The following is an 18164-nucleotide window of genomic DNA, read 5'->3' on the forward strand; positions in this document are numbered from 1 at the left end:
ATGGCAATGGCTTTCTCACCTCACCTAGGAATTGCTTCACTTTGGGGAGTAACATCATGGATTTGGTGTAGTCTGAATTTCAGGTTTGGGCTTTATGATCTTTTCTTCTAAGGTCTACAGCACATGTTTAAAGGACAGAATGAGGTCAGCTGCTTATTATGGGCTAATTGTTATATTCCCCGAACTAGAATACGAGTAAGCGAGTCTGAGAGTACAAGACCTCTGCAAAAAGAGAGATTGTGTTCTAAAATTAGAGCACTAATGAAGGCTCATTAATAGGCAAGAATCCCTCTGGAATTCTGAGGCTCATGCTAAATATATCTATCTATATAATCCCAAATGCACTCAACATATATGGCATGCTAAAGTTCCTTACTCACTCACTGTACAACTATTAGCAAAGACTAATCACACGACACATAACCCTGGTAAGATCAGGTCCTTACAGAGATTTTACTTGCAGGATTAGACAGAACTTTTCACTTTGAAAAGGAGCCAAGTTCTCAGAAACAAGAAGCAGCAAGGACTCAGCTCTATTTTTGGCAGCTACCTCAAGGTGTTCTTAGGTGTACCTGGATTGGTTTGCTAAGACAGGACAAAAGCACATCCATGCCTTCTTTATAGCACACTCATCTTGAAGTAGCTTCAGCATCCTGTCTGCTTTGAAAGGAGAAATCAGATTATTTACAAGTATGCAACAGAACGGGTTTAGTAAAACTGTGGTTCTCCAATTTCCTCTTCTATGTAAATGTTTCAGAGAAACACTTATAGGCTGGTGGCTTCCATCTGCAATTAACAACCTGTTTAAAGGAATCATTAGAGTAAAATGGCTGAGGGTGGCTTCCATCTGCAATTAACAACCTGTTTAAAGGAATCATTAGAGTAAAATGGCTGAGCAGCTTGTAAAACATACATCACGTACTTCATCTAATTCTCTCATCGCAGTTAAATGTGTCTTTACTAACATCAAGAACTCCATTCCTTCACCCACAACAGAGGCTGGGAATACAACTCTAAAGCCAAGGGAGCTCCCCCAGGATTCAGATGCAGAACATTCTGATGAACGTTTGAGTGCACAAAGAGATGCCTTGAATTTGCTGTACTTGTGCATTTCCTTGTTGCAGAAGACATGCAACGAGCTGAAATCTATTCACCGCATCACGCAGCCGTGGTATCAACAGATTCTTCACAGAACAGGATCAGGGCTCCCACCCACCAGAATGCAATTAACAAGATGTTTGCTCTAGCTGAAAGGCAGCCATTTGGGGTGTTTGTTTAATGAAGAAGCATCAACAGCTTATGCCAGTTCCATCACCAAGACAGCAGCACATGCTTTTCTGTTCTTCCCATACAGCCCTCAAATAACCATAATTCAATTTGGTATTTTGGAAAGTCTAAAGCCCACAAAATTCCAGAGAGAACAGATATCCGTTTCCTTTTTCGTTTGTTTTATGGATAAGCTATTAAGACTTCTCCTTTGCAAGATGTGACACACTAAAATATTTCCAAAATAGACAATAACAGCAGTAATCTGCCTGTTCCTTTTGTTGTGCATTTTCCTAAGTGATACAGTGCACATCACAAGGGAGAGAGATTTTGCTCTTATCTGCATTATGTATCTACAGCTAGAAGGAAGCTTGTTTCCCATGTCATGTATTTGTACCAAAGAGCCATTTTTAACTCCGATACTCGAAACTGGTCTTTAGATTTGTAAAAAGTCTGTGTGCTCCAGCATACCTGTGGTAACAGAACAAACATAAAAGGAACCAAACTGCCAATATAAAGACAAAAATGCATGTTTTTAGTGAAGAGTAAGGAAATCAGAACTGTAAGAAAAATAAGAGCAAGAAGTAATTCCTCCTCCCACACATCAAGCCCACAGAGCTGAAACAGTTTCTAGATGACACAAAGAAGCTCACCCTTGGAACGGTGATGCTGAGAATTTGTAGGTGAAGCAAATGCAATTCTGTTTCAAAAGGTGAGAGAAAACACATTCATCCAAACATTACCTGACCAAAACACCTGACCAAACCCAAGACAATGTGTGTTTGCATATTTAACACTTCTACAGCAATGCAGCTGAAAAGGGAGGAATTCCTTTTATGTCGTTTTAAACGCCAGCACTGTGTAGAGAATGAGAAATGCTCTGAGTCACTGCTGTGAAACCTTTTAGTAACACACTGGGAAAAAAATGAACTGCATTTAAAAATAAACATTCATGTACAGACTTTAAGAGATTACAGGGTTTAGTAAGGACTGAGAAAGTGACTGCAATTCTCCAACAGTGGCTCAATTCTGTACACACAGAAACTGGTCAGCCACAGAAGTGACCTAGAAGTCAAAGCTGCCATGGACCAAACTCCTCCTTTTCAGTGCATGTGATGCCTCAGAAAAAGACAAAATAACCCAAGTAACCCAGCAAGAGAAGAGTGCTGCTTTCAGTCATACCGAAGCAACCCCTCCAGGCTTCACCAGGAGCGGGAGCCCACAAGTGAGTACGGAGGGAGGAAATACTCTCCATGAAGGAGTACAAACCACTGTATTTACAGGTTGATCACACACACCTGGCCCTAGACAGAATTCAGGCATTGTTTTCATACTAAACAAGCTTTATGACTTCAGACTCTAATGCTTTTAGTTTCAACATGGATTTTTTTTTTTAAATGAAAGTTGCAAATAACCTAAGGTTAGTCCCTCACACTTAACAAGAGGCATCAAGATTCTTAATGGCATTGAGATGTGTAGAACTGTTAAATTATTTCAGTCTATTTATTCAAATAATAATTAAAAAAAAAGACCAAAAAAAAAGTTCTTTATTACTGCAAACCCCATAGTTTATGTTCTTCAAAGCATGGCCCTGCTGGTATGTTCCAGTGCCAAAACACGCAGCAGGATGTGAGGCCATTACTGCATTCCAAACCACTGCTCTTGATCTGCCCACTGAGCTGCCTCACTGTCACTGCCTTCCAAGTCCCCTTCTTCTCCACTTCCCTCCATATCATCCACATCTTCTTCCTGGGTTGCATCTGTTGGACTTTCCTCTTTTTCCATTTTCTGCATTCCTTCTAGTGACTTCTGGTCATTTGGATCCAAACTAAGGAAAGTAAGAAAAAAGAAAGCACTGTCCTAAAACTTTTCTCTTTGTGATGTTATTGTTTAAACAAAGAAAAAAAAAATCTCATCATCTTGTTTGTGCTTCCAGTTGAATGTCATCAAAGGGTTCAATTTAGTGTATGATGCAACTTCACCTCAGGGTGACCATGAGTATTAAGTCTTTATGCATATAAACTAATTTTGATTCTCAAAAACATCCTTATCTAAACAGCATACTCTTCCAGAAAACTTAGTCAACTCTTCCAGACAATAACAAGTAACACAAAAGCAGTAAAAATGTAAATGACTATGACTAAATATGCAAGGAAAAAAAACAGCTGACCTATTTAAGCTATGTAAGTTTATAGTGGATGTAATATGCTAGATTTAAGGTAAATTTAACTAATGGAAATCAAAACATGGCAACATTTAACACACTCACACCCTAAAATAACATTCAGGTGACAGTAAATTGAATCATGCTGTTTAAATTTACTTAATAGCTCATTTTTATACAGCACCTTCTAAACGAATGGTTCTTAAGGTACCTGATTATATAATAATTAATAACTATAAATAAATCCATGCCTTAATCCTTTCATTAGTCAAGGGAACACATGCCTAGTGACATGCTTAGCATTAATGTAGTCCCTGAATTTTGCACTTTTTCCACTTAGAAGACCATTAACAAAATCAAATTCATTAACAGGGCACCATTTGTAAGTTTTAAGGCACAAGAATGTAAAGCCACCTCCGATGTATGTTCTAATCAATTAGTGGGCTCAACTTTTTACTCAGTAAGGTTGATTATTGGTTCTGTCTGCTTTACCTCAGGGCAATACTGTACTGGTCCATTGCTTCCTGATATTCATTGACAGCCACAAGAAAGTCTCCCAGTATTCGGTGCAGAACACAGTCACTCTGGTTAGCCAGGGCATTCCTCAGCAGAGCGATTCCATCCTCATACTTCTGCTCTCTACCTGTTTGTAGGCAAAACTGCAGTTTATATTGTTGAGATAAATCTGCAACCACTCAGAGTGCACACAGCGAGTCATCACAAGGTGATTTCTTCCTCCAGATCTGCCAGTACAAGGAACAGCAATCTACTTTTAGCAAGATTTAACTCTTAAACACTGGTTTTTTGTTGGAACAGCTGCTACCTTCACCATTACATACACTTTGAAGTTAACACCTTTTGTTTGCAATTATTTTAAATGCTGGTGAAGTTAATTCCTGTGGTTTTTCTTTCAGGTAAAACCAATAAATCCCTAGGCTGCAAGATCACTGTTGCATTCTCTACATCAAGGAGGCTGAAGAGCACAATTCCATGTAAAACAATATGCTTTAAATTAGTCAGCATGGGAAAGAACGAGGAACTCACTGAGCAGTTCTGCTTTCTTCACCACAGCTTTAATGTAATCGGGTCTTTGCGTTAACGCTTTGTCCAGTAATGTCTTTGCTTTCTCCTGTGTGACAGGGTCTTCCAGACAGACTGTTGCCAACAGGGTGAGGGTCTGTGCATTGGCTCCCAGAGTTTTATAGACATTATTTGCCATCACCATGGCTTCACGGATACTGTTGGATGCCAAGTAACATTCGATGAGACCTGATAACGTAGAAGGAAAACACTTTGGTTGAGTCAGCATTACAGACACTCACCCTTCTCAATTGCTTGCACTTACTAGCACTCAGACTCCCACCACATGATGCTCCCAATAAGCAAAAGCAAGCTGCAGCTGAGAAAGTGACTCTACAATAATTTTGACAAATTCACTTAACAGATAATTGACTTAATCACTTTTATTTATAGGCAGGTACTAAAAAACCCCCAGCCTAGGGCTAAGTACACCTGATCTAAGATTTTTGTCCAGTTGCAGTACTGAGATATTAATACTTCACCTGGACTTTTCACAACTCATGATACACTTAAAGCTGCTGTTGGGATCAACCAAGATTTAAGTAAGATACAAGTACGATAGAATAAAGCTCCCAGTGGAACTAACCTACAGTTAATGTCATCATCCAAAAGCAATCTGCTTAAAACACCCAAGTCTGTTTATATCCAGGTTAAACAAAACAAAAGCAACTAAAAAAAAAGCCCTCTTGAAAAAAGTAATTCTTAGATATGTGTATTCTCTTTTACCCCTCACCTGATCTCTTCCTACAAATAGGTGCATTCTCTTTTACCCCTCATCTGATCTCTTCTACCAGAGCTTTCCAAGTTTTGGGTAATAATAATTTATCTGCTAGAAAGTCATCAAGAGTAAAGAACTCCTGTCTATTCCCTTGCCCAATCATCATTACATCATCTTTCACACCAACCCAATACTGCACACGTGAGTAGCTTCACCTCCCTCACCCTCATAGCAATCCAGCCTGCACGGTGCCAGCCGTATGGCTTCACGGAAGTGGATAATTGCCTCCTGCACTCGGCCCATGTTCCTGAGAGCTGCTCCCTTCAGCAGCAGGGCCTGAACGCTGTTGCTATTAAGCTGGATAGCTTTGGCTCCTAAGTATAAGGCACGAGAGTATCGTTTACTGTAGAAACTGTGACACCTAGGGAAAGACAAGAGAGATTGTAAACATCTACTGCCTGTGGTGCCTGCGCACATTCAGAGAGGTTTAAAAGACACCAAGAAAATTACAGGCAACTGGTGAGCTTCTTTCAAAAGCAGTGCTGCAGCCAGCAGGTTGAAGAGATGTGATTCTTTCCCCTTTGCTCTACTCTCATGAGACCCCACCTGGAGGCCTGTGTCCAGCTCTGAAGCCTCCAGCACAAGAAGGATGTGGAACTGTTACAGCAAGTCCAGAGGAGGACCATGGAGATGATCAGAGGGCTTGAGCACCTCTCCTGTGAGGACAGGTTGAGAGAGTAGGGTTGTTCAGCCCAGAGAACAGCAGGCTTTGAGGAGACCTTAGAGCAGCCTTACAGTATTAGAAGGGGGCTACAGGAGAGCTGGGGGACTATTTTCCCAAGGCATGAGATAACAGGACAAGGTGTAGTGGCTTCAAACTGGAAGAACCTCGATTTAGGTTAGACAATAGGAAGAAATTCTTCCTCATGAGGGTGGTGAAGGCACTGGAACATGTTGCCCAGAGAAGTGGAGGCTCCAACCCTGAAAATGTTCAAAGCCAGGTTGGATGAGGCCTTGAGCAACCTGATCTAGTAGATGTCTCTACTAAGGACATAGCAGGGGGGGTTGGAATTAACTGATCTTTCATATCCCTTCCAACCCAAACCATTCTGCAATTCTTGCATTTGAGAATAAGTTAAGAATATATGTTCAGGGGGGAAAAAACCAAAACAAAACAACTTTTCAGGAGTTTAAAAAAAAATAGTATGAATATTAAGTGTTACAGCTCTTTCATCTATCACTGTTATTGCACAGGTGTGATAACTAATAGCTTTAAACATGCAGAAAACAACCAAAATAGGTATTTATGGATCACTAGTTTAAGTTACCCCAAGAACAGGATAGAAAAGCACCTCCTGAACAAAACAAAAACAGTCTGAAGCAACTGCATGAACTGTAATCCACTGCATGCAGCAAATGAAGAGTTGAGGTAAGAAAGAAAACAAGGTACCCAGATACCACCCAGGGTTCTGCATGTTGATCAGAAATATTGAAGAGGCGGCAGCCCAAGTTCTCCACATCCTCTAGTCGACCTTCACGTGCCAATAAATAACCATACACATCCATTCCTAAAGAGAACATTTAAAGAGTGATCACATAAAACATTCCACTGCATCCTTGACAGCACGTAGCTGCTACTCTAACTGCTCCTCATCGCACCGTTACACTAGGTAAATTTTCATTTAGGATTTACTCACCTTTTATGAGATAAGGATCCAGCATTTGTGCTTGTTCAAACTTCAGAATAGAGTTTTTATTATCTCCAGCTCTGAAATACAGGTCTGCTAAGCTCCCCAGTAAATCTACATTATCCCTCAGCAATGACTTTTTCTCTAAAGAGCTTTAAGGAAAAAAAAAAAGGGCTGTTATTTATATAATGCCATTTTTTATTTAATTATATACACACATAATTTGATTACATCATGTGCTTTGAACTCTTACCAAATAGTATTTATTGCTCTTGTGTTATCTCCAGTATGCACAAAAGCATATGCCTTGATCCACACAGAAAGCCAGTCCAGGTTAGGAATACTCTGAATTATGTTGATTGTCATAGAGGCCACTTCTGCCCCTTTCACTGACAGCGAGAGCAAGCCTGTTCAGAACAGCAGATACATCCATGTCAGCCACCTCAAACTGCTCCTCATACAAATTAATTGTCTGGAGAGCAGAAACCCCATCCCTTGACAAACATAAACAAGCAGCTTGCTACAATGCTTCTATAATTTCTGTAAGGCAGGCAATACATGTGACATGCAAACACAAGGCAGTTATCTACTCCAAGTGTAGTTCAAATTACAGTAGTGCTCAATATTGAAATACTAACAGTGTGCAGACACCTACCTAGTATGGCATCAAGTGCTAAAGGACACTGCCTTAGTACTTCTTTGTAGCTCGTAACAGATGAGCGTTCTTGACCTGCTTTCTTGTATAGATTTGCCAACATCATATTGATCTACAAGCAACAGAAATGTTGATAGAGTCAAGCATGAGAAAGGAGATATCCTTACTAAAAGGTCACAACTTTTTCCTCAAGCACACCTACCTCCTTCCCTTCCTCCTGATCTGGGCAAAAGACAAAATTACCTGCACTTCTCCCGAGATCACTATAACCTACCACAGAGCATACAATGAAGATTGCTGCTTCTTTCTGAGTCTAAAGATAAAACTTATACCCTTTTGTGTTTGCAGAGTACCTCTTGAAACCTCGGTGTTTTGCATATATGAAGTCAAAAGATGAGCAAGGATTTATATATGATGCCAAGGACCTGCCTGTCACTGACAGTAGTCTTCTCTCAGTTTTACATATCAACGGAAGTGTTTCTCCGTTCAGGAAGGCAGAGAAAGTTTCCACTTAGCTTTCTGAATGTGGTCATGATCGATAGAATAGAAATTCCTTGAGCTCTACACAACACAAGGAGACACACTTCTGCTACAGTATTTTACTAGTGTGTACAGGTAGAAAGTTTGCTTTCCTCAATCTTCTCTTCTTTTTCTCTCTCTAAGTTGGTCTTTAAACACAACACTGTGATGTTACTAGAGTCTAAGCCACCTACACTGTTAGCACAACGCAGGAATACTCCTAACATGAACCATAGCTGATGGACCTGATGTGTTAATCTTTTAAGCCCTTATAACATAACAGAGGCAGCAAGCAAAGACTCAACATTTGGCACTGCAGACCACAATGGGATCTAAATATTTAATGTTCTCTAAACTGTTATTAAAAAGGATGAAAAGATTCTAAAAGATGGAGCACTGGCACTTGCCAAAGTTTTCAGCCTTTCAAGGATTTTACATCACTCAGACTACACAGTAAGACCTAAAGTGCAATTCCATATACATTCAAGAAACGTATTAAAACACAGTTTGAGCAATCAGAATTTAGCAGAAGTTATGTTGACTGGCTAACAGTGAAAACACCATGAAACAGTCAACCTGGTAAGACAACTGGGCTACAAATCTTCCCTTCAGCTCTAGGAGGTGACAGCATCCCCTTCCTGTCCAGTGGTATATAGCTTTTCCTCAGAGACTAGGACTCCACTTTGTGAAAATGCTTTAGTTGAGAGCAGCCATCTTCCTTTGCCCTATGAAAACTATCCATGGTGACATGCAAAGAACTATCTAATGGATGATGTAATTGCAAGCCTTATGTATGCATGCAGGAATGCTTTACTAACTTTTAGGAGAACAAAAAAATGGGTTTGATCCTTGTACACAAGCAAAATTCTGTGTGTGCAGTACTAAAACGTTAACCAGGAAATTACAGAACAAAGAGGCATACAAACATTTAACTCTTTCCACTGGTTTTGAATTCTAGCAGAAGAAATACAAAATTTGATTTTAAAGACAATAGGCCAAATAAACCAAGGTAATTTAAAATTTGGAACTGCTTCCAAACAATGTATAACTCATACAAAAGTAAAATACCAAGACTTTATACCTATAGGTTATGTTCCTTTTTGACCAGATGCTGTCCTACAGATTACAAAAATATGCTGACCAAGGGCTGTGACAAAAATCAGAACTAACCTTTGGGGTCCTTTGTCTGGAAGGAATCATACAAAAGTAAATACCAAGACTTTATACCTATAGGTTATGTTCCTTTTTGGCCAGATGCTGTCCTACAGATTAAAAAATATGCTGACCAAGAGCTGTGACAAAAGTCAGAACTAACCTTTGGGGTCCTCTGTCTGGAAGGAATCCCATCAAGAATAGCAATGGCATCTTTATCTTGCTTCAGCATTGTATAACATTCAGCCATTTTATATTTCACTTCAATTTCAGATGGCAAGCACTGAAACAAAAACCAAAGTTAAAAGCACAACGCTGGTTTAGTCCAGTGAAAACAGCTAAATAAGGTTTCCTCATTAAATGCTTAAACTACGTTGAAAAAAATCAGTGTAATAAAGTTCACAGTGCAACCTACTGCGAGCTGCTATCACTCTTGTCTTCAAATAAAAGCATGAACTGTATTTACAAAAAACCCCCCTCATGCTTGAGAGCATAGTAAGCTTAATCTTAGAAAACAAGATATTTTCACAACAGCTTTAAACATAGTGTTTAACATGATACATCTGCACTCTGACGCTACAATACTGAGTCAGCAACATACACTTTTAGGGTGAACACAATCAGGTTTTTGCACTGCAATAGTAACTTTTTTCATACCTGGCTCTGAGGAGTTGATGTAGCATTCCCAGTAGAAGGCCTTACTTTCGAAGTTTTACTTAATGCTTTTTTCTGCTGCAAGGCCATTGTATACTTACTTACAGCATTTCTGTATTCTTTATCATGGAAGAGAGAGTCTGCATGATATACAAGGAGCTGGTATTTCTGAGACGGTGAAAAGAGCTCCCTAGAAGAAATGCAAACAGAAAGGCTGCATGAGAACAAACCCTCACAGACCCAAAGTACGTGCAGCTTTGGTTTGTCTCGCTTCAACTTCCAAAGTTGCTGCTCCTTTACTACATCAGAAGGAGCCTTGAGTAACAGGTACTATCTCCTCCCAAAAGGATTATCTTGTCAGTTTCCCTTATCTGTATTCAAACATCCTAACAGCCGTTCCTGACACCTCATGGGTAACAACAGCTAATATTTACCTGCTTGGCCTCTGCTTTCTACAACCGAGCAGCTCCCATCCTGCCCATAACAAACCACACACCACAGCACATTTTATTTGAATAGATTTAAGCTTACAAGGCAACCCGACTCCTTGTACAGCTACCCTGGTCCCAATACGCATGTTCCTACGTCTTACAACCCCCTTTTGTAAAACGTTCAGTATGTCTACAGAAGTGTTGAGGACTGAAGAGTTTCAGCAAGGGATTTCGACTTCGATTAGTACATCGGGATCAATCCAAAACGTAAAATAACACCTTAGAGAGAAACCGTGAAAAATAAAAAAGCTCCCTCGAGTCAGGGGAAGAGCTGTGACCCACACGTGGCACACTGGGAAGACCAAAGAAAAGAAAAAAAAAATCGCTCCATCTCTTAACAGGACGCTCATGAACCGTATACCGCAACGAATAGAGCCGGGCTTCATCCCCCACAGGACCGGGAGCCCGGGGCCCGCATCACAGAGCCCAGCGGGAAGCATAGCTCTAAAAGCGAGCCAACCTCCCTCCCTGCCCATAAGACACCCCCCGACACCCTTCGGGGTCCTGCCTGGCCTCTCCCTCAGCACCACTGGTCCTGTCAGCCCGCGGCACCCGGCGCGCCCTCTCCCGGGAGGGCCACTCACGGGTTATTCCCGCTCATCGTGAGAAGCAGCCCGCTGAGGAGCCGCACGTTAGAGTGGAGCCCAGCGGCTGCCATCTCTCGTACGTGCTCCACCACACTCATGATGACGCCGGGAAGGCGCGGGGGGAATGGACGGTAAAGATCGAGAGAACACCGCCGCCGCCGCGGGCACTCCAAAATGGCGCCACCAAGGGGGCCTCCTTCGCCACCGCCTGTAGGCGCCCTCGCCACTGCCTCCATGGCGAAGATGCGGCCCGACAGGCGCATAAAAGGCAGGCCCGGGCGGTCCGCGCCGCGCCAGGACCCCGGCACTTCGCGCCTGCGCAGCAGTGAGGCGGGAGGATGGTGGTGGCTGCTTTGGGAGCTTCGCTGCGTGAGCGAGGCGGTGGTTTTATGACGGAGGTGCAAGGGTCTCTTCTTGGTTCAGTGTCGTTTTATGGAAGAGGTACGCTCCCTGTGTCTATACAGCACTTGAGTCAAGGTCTTTTTCTTCTGAGACTACTATGTGCTGGTTGCAGCAGCTAAATGTAACATGTATCAGAAAAAGTAGCTAAGGAAAACTTGGATTTCTTATGAGCAACAACCAGGGTAAACGCCTCACTAGGTCCACTGCTATCTGCAACGCACAGATTGAAAGGAGAGGTGAATCATCAATCTTTCCCCCCCCCCTCCTTTTACTAGTAAAATAAAAAACATGGTTATCCTGTTACTGCTATTACAAATCAAACCTCTGGGAGCTTTCTGTTTCAACATGCCTGCTGAGAGGAATACACCTCTCAATCAACAGAACAGTAAAACATCACTGGGACTGGACTTCAGTAGCACATGAAGTGTCTTGGTGATGCAAGGTGACAGCGAAAAAAGTCACAAAGTCACAAAGAGAACTCTGAATAAACCAAACTTGGATTTGCAGTTCTTCAAGAACTGACCGATCAAAACCATCATTTTTTGCTGGTACTTGTGTGATGCGTGTGCTGGACTCCTCAGACGAAGCTGTGTGTAATCTGCCTACATTAGCCTTTGAAGGCGTTGGAGTACAATGGAGCACAGCTCTGTGGAGGCAGACCGAAATAAACACCTTGCTGCAAACTACAGCCCCTCCATTAGTCCTGTTTTCAAGTGGGAATGATTCACTTCCTGCCCATTAACATGACACAATAATGATGGTCTTTTCACCCCTCTGATTTCTTTGAAGGCTATCCGTCAGACATAAAGCAGTTACCACATTAATTACAAGCTAAGTTTATTGAAAACAAGGTAAAAATCACTGCACTCAACAACACAGCGTGAGAAGTATGTTTTCTGTGGACATATAATACCAAGACTCTAGCCAGTAGAGCAATTACACAGCTCCCCCTGCCCCACAGGCAAGCCCATATCTTTTAAATACAAGCCCTGTTTTAAATGCTAGCTGTCCCCACTGATAATAAAGCAGCTTGCATCTGAAACAGCGTTAGAAAGCACTTATTAAGCACCAGCTTAATAGTATTTGCTTACACAAACGATCTTTTTGCTCTCCCTCCCTCTATCCCTCATTTTATTGGTTTCTGGTTTTTGTTGTGAGTTTTTTTGTTTGTTTGTTTAAGCACTTAATTTTTCCTTGGTACAAAATGTATCCGAAACAAAGGCAAAATACTTAAAACACTTTTCTGTGGAAATGCTTAATGTTGTTGCTACTTTGCCTCTTCACTGCCCAGGACCTGACAGACTCTTGTTCATGAACTGTCTCTTCACAAAGCAGATCCACCACTGCGGAAGGAAGCAGAGAATCAGACATGGTTTCCATGCAATAAAAAATAATGGTGAGTTTGAAGTATTCAACTTCTGACAAATAAGTATTAAGGCTCCAGTTTTGCACATACAGTTTTCCATACTGGTTTCTTCTGGAATTTAGGCAAACAAAAGGACAAGAAATGACCCAATGAATTTCTAATACAGACCTCCTAATTAAAGCAGGACAGTCTACTTTCCCTTATTTATCTTATTTCTACTGTTTATTCCAATGTATTTATTAAAATATCATTATGAGCAAGGCATGCAGCAATGCCTTTGAAACTAAACGAGCCTAGTAATTTCAGTATTAAATGCAGTCACGTTTGCACATGAAACATAAACCATCAGGAGGTTATTCATGTGTTGATTAGCTATTTTTTTTTTTAAATCTGGATGCAAGGCAAAATGTTCTACTTCAAAGAAGCTATCAAATCAGAACTGCCTGAGAAGATAAACAGCATCTCTCATGCCTGTGAATTTCCATTTGAAAACCCTGCCACCAGCAGATGTGTGATACTTTGAAGAGTTGAACCAGACATCACTTATTACTTGCCCTGCTTTTTCAAGAAACCAAAACTGGCATTTGCTGTCCTACCACATTATAGATGAAATGTATTGATAACTTGCAGCCTGCTATTTCATTAGCCTTGTAAAAACAGTGACGCTTGTGCTGAAGTTACCCACACCTGATCCCTCTCCCCATCATCTCACTTCACACATTTCATCTGTGATGACTGCACTAAGCTTACCTTACTGGGTTTGTCACTTTGAGGATCAAATACTTTTTCACAAAGGCGAAGACCAGTTTCTTGCCTCAGCTGCTGCAAATAGGCCCTCATCACCTCTGAAACACAGCACAGGATAAAAAGAGTGTAAACTCAGATAGCACCAAGTCAACCTGAATTTAACAGGAAAGCAGCAGGTATCACTGCTTAAAACAGAAAACGAGTTTTCACATTGTTGGCTGGCTGAATTTGCATGATTTACAACTGTACTTGAGATTTTTATGACATTTGTACCAGCACAAAAGATCTACCAAACTGTTTTCTTCTCTCAGTTAACTTTGCTGGTTGTTGTGAGCTTCCTAATCTGCCAGTGCAGCTATATCTGGCTTGAGCTCCATTACAGGGTTTAGCATTGAGCACCATTACAGGTGATGATGATGCAAAATGCAAACTCAGACCCCTATTAATTTTTCTCTTGGATATATAGATCCAGGGAAGTAACTGTACCCTCCATTTTTAAAAATCCAGTTTCACTGCTCCTAGAAAACAGAACTGCAGATTTAAAAGATTCAGTTTTAAGGGAATGTTTCTCATTGTAGTCACAGAAATGCAGGTAGCAACATATGATCCCAAGGAAGCTTTCAGAGGTCCTGGATTAGCCTTACCTTCCTCCTGTTTGTTGGCAGGCTTGGTGTAAATGGCATTAAGTGGAAAGCCAGGCTCCCCAGGGATTGGGAAGTTAGTGATTCCTAGTGTGTACATTTCTTTCTCTCCTTGGCCTTTGGAGTTACACTGTACGAACCAGGCAAACAATGGATTAACAGTTATAAACAAAAGCTGATGGAGCATCAGAGCGAAATATTTTGCCAGTCTCTTATCACATAAAAACTCATCAAGAATAATAACACAACTCTTTGGAGATCCACAGCCTTGGAGTATCTGTGGCTCCAACAACTGGGACTGTTGTGAGCAGGATTTATGCCAATGGGAAGAGATATCAGCAAGTCCTTTCCTGAGCAGAACCCCCAGAAGAGACTCATTTTCCCTCCTGCACCTAAATTCACTTTTCTTACCTTTTGCAGCTTTTTCAAGCACTCAGAAATGTAGAGGGTTATGTAGATCAGTGTTCTGTCAGCCTCATTCTGCAAAACAAGAATAAACTCAGAGCCCAGCTGCTCTCAGGTTAAGGGAGTTCCTTCATGCAACTGATAAAAGGAATGAGTTCAAACATTTTGGCCTACACTTTCCCCATGAGAGATGGACTTGCAATTCATTACATCTACCCAACTTAAAAAATTAAGTGGGAGGAAGGGGAGATTTTGTTATCCAGTTGAATTATTTCATTGAAAATGAATTTATATTCACAGCACCACCCTCCAAAGAACAACTGCAAGCATAGTGTCTCAAAAAGTTACCTTAATTTCATAATTTTTGAAGAAGACATTAGCTTTGAAGTAGTAGATGGCTTCATCTATAATATCTGTGTCCTTAGCTAACAAAAAAAAGAAATAGAGTTAAACAGTGCACCATTATACTACATGTGGTCATCACTTTTACTCGCTGAAATACATAAATAAGGATGATTGCAAAGGCAAAACCTTGGTATTTACAAAAAAGCAGAAGACAGCACTGTGTAAGAGTCATGGTTGTGTGAAACACTGGTGAGCTCAGACCAGAACACGTAAGCTTCCTACTCTTAGCAGGAGCTTTAACTCCCTTCCTCTCCTACGACTTCTCACCCCACCAACAGCAGCAATTCATCAGTTCCCCACTTTTCTACCAGTTAAGAAACTCAACAGAATTTTAACAGCATAAAAGTTTTCTCAGAACACAAAAATGTTTTTTGAGAAAGGGCAACATCACAACCAAACTTCATTATCCTCTCCAAAAAAGGATGAGCAGAACATATAGTGACAAGCTCACTTGTGACTTTCACCTGCTTTTGCCACCATCCAAGATTGCTTATTTCCTTTTTCAAACTCAACTGCTATACTACTGGGGACATCATGCCTGTGAAGTGCTACTTTATGTGCTGAAGACAAATCCCTGCCAGGCTCCCTGTGGGCTCTGTTGGGATGCCTATAACTTCAATTTCTAAAGCCCCCTACCCTGAAGTGCTGCCTATCCTACTCCTCATCCTCAGAGCAGCTGAGTGTCTTCAGCTGCAGACTCAAAGCACAAGTTCTCCGTAGCTAAACCTCCACTTCCTCTGACAGAAAAGGGTTCACACTGCCACATCCTCCCCAAGCCCTGCTGAAGAGCACAGTCAGACACAGGAGGAAGCCCGGGCACAGTAACTATAGGCTTTAATTACTGAAACAACTTGATTTAGCAGGGGTGCATATTTATCTATGCATAATTACTCTCTATGATTTGCACAACTTAAGTATTTGAAAGCTTTTTTCCTCCTCTCTAAATTGCAAAGCACTCCATTTCCAACCCATGACTCCAAGGCCTTGATAGGGCTGCCTTGGAGTTGAAGGTTGAACTGAATGATCTTTGAGGTATCTTCCAACCAGATGTTTTGAGTGTTTTCTGTGAAATCATGAGATGCTGATGGGCTACATACAGGCAGGTTTTCAGAGGCTACTGTGAACTTACTTTCTCGAGGTGCTGGGCCTTTGAACTGGCTTCTGATGGGTAACAGTGCCATGTTCCCAATTAGCTTGGTGTCTGAGTCCATTAAAGTTGAGTGGTAAGCCTAGAGATGGGAGGAAGTCTGGTTATTAATACAACTGAAAATAGACATTTTGGTGTCTGATCATGTCCCTCTTGTCTTTGCCAACTAGGAGTTAAGAGTTGAGTTCATTAGTGATGCTTCCAACAATTTTTCCTTGTACAAACAATCACTGTTTTCTAATTAGGTCCAGATCTCAGCATTGTTCTGAGGAAGACCATGGAAGCATCATCACTGGCATCATTCACAGTGGTGGGAGAAAATTCTTCTTGCTTCATTCACAGGCAGCATAACCCCAAAGCTAACAGCCCTGCTCTCCTGCCCAAGTGATGGGCCACCACATAGTTCACTGAAGGTTAGTTGGTGATATTTCATTTTGATGCCTAGTTAATTAGCATTAGCTAATAATAAATAAAGCCAGACTTAACATACAGCCACATAATCAAAGACCTTTCTGTGCACTCTAGAACTGGTGAATGAAAAAACCCAAACAAACAAATTTTCGTGGGAAACTAATTTTTAACAACCAGTGAGCTTAGATTTAGGCACTTCACAGACACTTCCCCTGTGGGAATGGGAAGCTTCCCCTCCTTACAGATGAGGTTGTGAGGGGGGGAAGAGTAGGATGCAAATGGAGGAGTAAGCATCCTGGAGCAGTTTATTTCAACCAAGGGAAGCTGGTGTGAATAGAGCAACAGCGTTTACCACCCTCCTCCCCATCGAATCCGGGAGCTACCACCTTCCCGTCTGCGGGTGGGTCTCTGGGAGGAGGAAGATGTAAGAGGAGGAGGAAGAGGGCGCTGGCCTTCCAGCAGTCTCCCATAAAGAACATTTCCCTGCTCTTCACAGGGCTCCCATAGCTTCAGCCCCTTTTCTCCACCCCAGCAGCTGCACACAGTCAAGACCCCAGCAGCAGAATCCATGTCCCCCGGCCCAGGGTCGCACCCACCCTGCCCTCCCCGTGCTGGCCCCTTTGCCCCAGGCCTTCCTGCCCTCTCTCCCCGCCATCAGGGGCTGGCCGAGACACGGGTGCGAAGTCCCCTCACCGGCATCTCGAAGGGCAGGACGCGGTTCGGTGGGGACAGGAGCAGAGAGGAGCTGGCGGCAAACCCTTCCTGCTCTGCCTGCGCTGCAGGAAATGAGGCAGCAGAGGCGGTGCGAGCAGGGGAAGCCGGAGCCGCGGCCTGCAGCGTGCACCGCCCCGCAGGCTCCGCTCCTGCTAGGGAGAGCTCTGCCAGCGCGGGGTCGGTGCACGCTCAGACGGGGGCTTATTTGCTTTTTCCCCCTCCTCCACGGAGTTTTCCCCCCACCTTCTGCCTTTGCTATGGCTGGCACTGCAAGTAAGCCCTCCTTTATTCCTCCATACCACCCTTTTCCAGCCACTCTGACCACCTTGCTTCCGTGCAAGCCCCTGTCCTTGGCGAGGGCCAGCACTTGGCAAGAGGTGGGGATGCTTTGCTCACAGTTTTCTGTGTTTACAGTGCTCCTGTGGGTGGCTTGCCCTGATCCAACGTAAGTTGGTGTAAGGAAGCACAGAATGGGTCCCAACATGTTGTGTTTGCAGGGATGTAGTATTTTAAAGTACACACTCTTGTCGCTATCAAGCCATAAGATTTTTTTTGTGACCCAGCATGCTGAATTTGCCCCCTTGTTAAGACTCATTGCATGAATCAGGAAGGAAAAGCAGATTTGCAAGGTGAGTCAAAGCTGAGGTTTGTCCTTTGGAGATACCACAAGTGTGTCTCATCCCATGGATGAGTCCGGTCCATAGGTGAGTTAAGTCACCATTGCTCTACCGGTGTTTGCCTGGTTTAATTCAGCCAGATCAGGACCTGCCATGATGTTACTAACTTTCTGTGGGCATAAAGACTTGCCCCATTATGAGGTTAACCTATGCTGTAACTATTAAAACCCAATACCCAACTAGGGGTAAGGTTTTAGGAATGCCAGCTACCATACTTGCTGTAGATGTCATAAGGCTACCCAATACAACTTTGGAAAACCATTGTAGATGATGTC

The 18164-nt window shown here is 42.3% G+C and overlaps 2 protein-coding genes across 2 annotated transcripts; both read right to left on the bottom strand.

The window, feature by feature from the left end:
• Nucleotides 1-958: 958 nt before the first annotated feature.
• On the bottom strand, nt 959-11136 carry ANAPC7 (anaphase promoting complex subunit 7). Its single transcript, XM_009909582.2, has 11 exons — nt 10972-11136; nt 9900-10086; nt 9406-9525; nt 7572-7683; nt 7170-7323; nt 6926-7068; nt 6679-6796; nt 5453-5649; nt 4475-4699; nt 3923-4073; nt 959-3094 (listed from the first exon to the last, which is right to left on the bottom strand). Exons 1-11 carry the CDS (start codon nt 11070-11072, stop codon nt 2905-2907), a joined length of 1698 nt encoding a protein of 565 aa, XP_009907884.1. The 5' UTR covers nt 11073-11136; the 3' UTR covers nt 959-2904.
• Nucleotides 11137-12196: 1060 nt separating this feature from the next.
• On the bottom strand, nt 12197-17696 carry ARPC3 (actin related protein 2/3 complex subunit 3). Its single transcript, XM_054173288.1, has 8 exons — nt 17456-17696; nt 17192-17400; nt 16070-16169; nt 14884-14960; nt 14542-14610; nt 14134-14260; nt 13493-13587; nt 12197-12719 (listed from the first exon to the last, which is right to left on the bottom strand). The coding sequence occupies exons 1-8, from the start codon at nt 17694-17696 to the stop codon at nt 12657-12659; spliced, it is 981 nt and encodes a 326-aa protein (XP_054029263.1). The 3' UTR covers nt 12197-12656.
• Nucleotides 17697-18164: the final 468 nt, after the last annotated feature.

Source organism: Dryobates pubescens, chromosome 25 (genome assembly GCF_014839835.1).
Source record: "Dryobates pubescens isolate bDryPub1 chromosome 25, bDryPub1.pri, whole genome shotgun sequence".
Taxonomy (NCBI): domain Eukaryota; kingdom Metazoa; phylum Chordata; class Aves; order Piciformes; family Picidae; genus Dryobates; species Dryobates pubescens.

Bases quoted from the DNA above. Each gene is read 5' to 3' on its own strand.
- ANAPC7 (XM_009909582.2), bottom strand. From the start codon at position 11,072: ATGAGTGTGGTGGAGCACGTACGAGAGATGGCAGCCGCTGGGCTCCAC. The intron at 9,526-9,899 runs GTATGAAAAAAG...TTTTTGTTTCAG, and splicing joins CATCAACTCCTCAGAGCCAG to TGCTTGCCATCTGAAATTGA. The intron at 5,650-6,678 runs GTACCTTGTTTT...GTCTTTCCCTAG, and splicing joins GAACCCTGGGTGGTATCTGG to GTGTCACAGTTTCTACAGTA.
- ARPC3 (XM_054173288.1), bottom strand. From the start codon at position 17,696: ATGTTGGGACCCATTCTGTGCTTCCTTACACCAACTTACGTTGGATCA. The intron at 17,401-17,455 runs GTGGGGGGAAAA...CCCCCGTCTGAG, and splicing joins AGCCATAGCAAAGGCAGAAG to CGTGCACCGACCCCGCGCTG. The intron at 14,611-14,883 runs GTAACTTTTTGA...CTTGTTTTGCAG, and splicing joins TCAAAAATTATGAAATTAAG to AATGAGGCTGACAGAACACT.